This window comes from Electrophorus electricus, chromosome 2 (genome assembly GCF_041902795.1).
Source record: "Electrophorus electricus isolate QZ-2024a chromosome 2, ASM4190279v1, whole genome shotgun sequence".
Taxonomy (NCBI): domain Eukaryota; kingdom Metazoa; phylum Chordata; class Actinopteri; order Gymnotiformes; family Gymnotidae; genus Electrophorus; species Electrophorus electricus.
The window spans coordinates 22189171-22191998 of NC_137498.1; the positions used below are offsets into that span (position 1 = coordinate 22189171).

The window sequence follows — 2828 nt, forward strand, 5'->3', positions numbered from 1 at the left end:
TGGATCCACATGGCTTAAATATAAAACTGGATTAGATTTCTGGCACATCGAGCTACTTAATTGAACAACGTGAAATACTTGCGTTTTTGAACTTCGCTCGGTTTGTTTTAACCGGTCGTAAAAAAACCCTCAAAGATTACACACGCACGTACACAAATTAATCTAGATACCGAAAGCCAAGATCGCTTTCATGAAGTTGCTTCGCTTGCAAGAAGTTTGGCTCGCATCATCAAAACGATAAAAGCTCTACTTGTCTACGATCGTATATGGCCTTTGAACTCGTTGGTTAACCACGACTCGTCACCGCACAAACGGGTCGAACGGGCGGCAAGACGCAGCAATGAGCAAAACAGGAGAGGTCGTTATTCACGCGCACCAGCACTCGCCCCTCGCGCTTACCAAGACCACAACGAGAGAGAAAAAAAAAAAGTCGCTCAGTCGGCGAAAACGAAAGCCCATGGTTAAAAAATAAAACGATAGGAGCATATGTAAGGCGCGTGTGGGATTTGAAATACCGCAGCAAGCCGTTCGTTGAGGTCATCCAGCAAGTGCTCGGCTATTTAATTTAAAGAAAAACAGACTGAAGGCTCGACACCACAGCAAGATTCCATACGGCAATCTAAGTTTATTTAAATAAAACAAAGATTTCTTAACTTACTAACTAAAATACAAAAATATGGACTCCAAAACAGAAAAATGTACATTCTGCGTATTGTAATAAAATAAAACAGACGTGTGTAATTGCAAGTTAGACGTGTGAGGAGTGGACTGTTGTGTCATTATGCAGTTGCCCAGGTGCGCGTGAGCTCCACGGCTAGTGTTTAATGCTAAAGCTTTGAGAGAGAGAGAGAATCAATCATAAATCAAAGCAACGCTGCGCGCCGCGGCGAGCTCCACACGAGCCATCTGCCGCAATACGCTCCAATGCTTGCAGGGCTCGACTAAGAATACCGGTGTTTTATTCTAACAGGAGCGCGAGATCTGTGCTATGACGAGGGCGTTCGTTTCTTTAAAGGTACATGGTGACTTGCAGGGCATTGAATCACACCACAACCAAAGGGGCGTTGTCTTTGCCAATTTTACCGTATTTTAGGACAGACACATTCCTCAAAGTCTTACAAGGAGGAAAGCAGCCCTTTCCAGAGGCATGCATAGTCCCGAGACGTCCGCAAAGGTCTCTGCAAGGTTTTCTAAAATGTACGACGCTGAAATCCGCTCATTCTTTCCCGTCAACCAGCGACAGCTCCTTCAGAATTCCACTGGCGTCCACAAGCCGCCTCTCCCGTATCATATCCTCGAGGCTGCGGAACACGAGGGTATGAACAGTGCTCTCGGAGAGATGGACCTTCAGGAAGTAGCGCTGCTCCGCTGAGTGCGCCTCCCCACCCGCTTTGAACTCCCGCTTCCCGAAACGGCACCAAGCAGCGAAACTTTCCGAGTTTGTCCAGCAAATCTCGCCGCTGCTTAGCCCCAGGTGCCCGCTCGCGTTCTGCATCACGAGATCAGGGGGCAACGGCCGGTAGCGGTACCGGTTGTTTACTATCCTGCCCTGCCAACCACAGCTGATATCAAACAAACTGTCTTTGCGGATCTCGCCTTTGTGCAGGTGTATAACCTGGTCCTCCCCCTCGAAGATTGCCCAGTGGGGTGGCTGAGCGTTGGCCACTAACTCCAGCAAATCCCCCGGTTTGCACATGGTCAGTAAAGTTTTCACAGAATAAACGTTCAGGTCTTCGTTCTCGCGTAGTTTGGAGAATATACATTCCTGGCAGCAAAAGGCTGAGTACTCGACCTCGCTGAGCGTCACGGGGCCGTCTTTAGTCGGGCTGTTGTCTTTATAGCTGTCCGACTGAGACCTATCGTCCAGTTCATCCTCTTCATCGGAGAAGAAATATGCCACGCCGACCCGTAACTCGTCCTTCTCGATGCCCGACGGATCCCCGGTGGGTAGCTCGCTGTAGTTCAGGTGGGTGATCCGGTCTAGTTGGTTTCCCATCAATGACAGCGCAAAGGAGAGACATGGAATACTGCTTCTGGAATAAAAGAAGAAAAAGAAAGAAAGAAAACAAACCCCACACACATTTAGAGAGAGCAAGTAAAACGCAGACAGCGATCGCAGAACAAGCAGTAAATGCAGTATAAACTCGCGCGCTCGAATATGTAAACATGTCATGCGCCTTGAGCGAACCACAAAGGCGCAAGGAGGAGTCAATATTAGACGGCACGATGACATTTCACACACGTTAAATAAGCAATCCAGCTTTCTCATTGCACATCTGATCACTGATTAAACTGACAATTATCTACTATAGATCTACTGACAAGATATGTTTCCGTTTCTAGACCGTCGGACAGACCAAAATCACCTGCAGCGCTCTTTATGTGTCTGACAGATAACCATAGGCGTCCACAGAACAAGGTCTAAAAATACCTGCGTATTTCCACTACGGCTAATTGGGCTTCCGCTCCATCCGTGCTTTTTCGTATCTACTCCGCGCGAGTCTCGAAACAAAGGCTTTATCCTGTTATAAGACAACAGAGCGCGACCCTTCTCTGAGGTAAACTAAATTTTAACGCGCCGCACCGCTTCACTTTAAATAGAATAGAAAACTCCGCCCCGACCAGCAAAACCTGCCCTTCCGGAAGGTGATTGGTTCCTGGCCCTCATTAAAAACTTAGCCCATTCCATACCACAGGGGCTGATCCTCGTACAATCTAGTTCTACAATGGTTTAGCCTATACATACAGCCTTTAGCCAACACAGCAGCGCAGACAAATAATTAATATCACTACAGCAAGCGATACAAATGTTTAATGGAGAAAAAGTC

The 2828-nt window shown here is 47.4% G+C and overlaps 1 protein-coding gene across 3 annotated transcripts; it reads right to left on the reverse strand.

Moving 5' to 3' along the window:
* Positions 1–594: 594 nt before the first annotated feature.
* On the reverse strand, positions 595–2568 carry lratd1 (LRAT domain containing 1). Of its 3 annotated transcripts, none has more exons than XM_026995748.3 (2): positions 2432–2568; positions 595–2033 (listed from the first exon to the last, which is right to left on the reverse strand). In XM_026995748.3, exon 2 carries the CDS (start codon positions 1994–1996, stop codon positions 1217–1219), a length of 780 nt encoding a protein of 259 aa, XP_026851549.1. In that variant the 5' UTR covers positions 1997–2033; positions 2432–2568; the 3' UTR covers positions 595–1216. The 3 variants fall into 3 exon arrangements, with proteins under 3 accessions (XP_026851549.1, XP_081551729.1, XP_081551728.1); XM_081695603.1 differs by having other exon boundaries at positions 595–2030; positions 2432–2560; XM_081695602.1 differs by having other exon boundaries at positions 2367–2560.
* Between the last annotated feature and the right edge of the window lie 260 nt (positions 2569–2828).

What these genes read in the sequence shown, in the direction of transcription:
- lratd1 (XM_081695602.1), bottom strand. Translation starts at nt 2,401, where the DNA reads ATGGTTATCTGTCAGACACATAAAGAGCGCTGCAG. An exon ending in ACACATAAAGAGCGCTGCAG is followed by an intron (nt 2,034 to 2,366) that starts GTGATTTTGGTC and finishes CTTTTATTCCAG; the next exon opens with AAGCAGTATTCCATGTCTCT.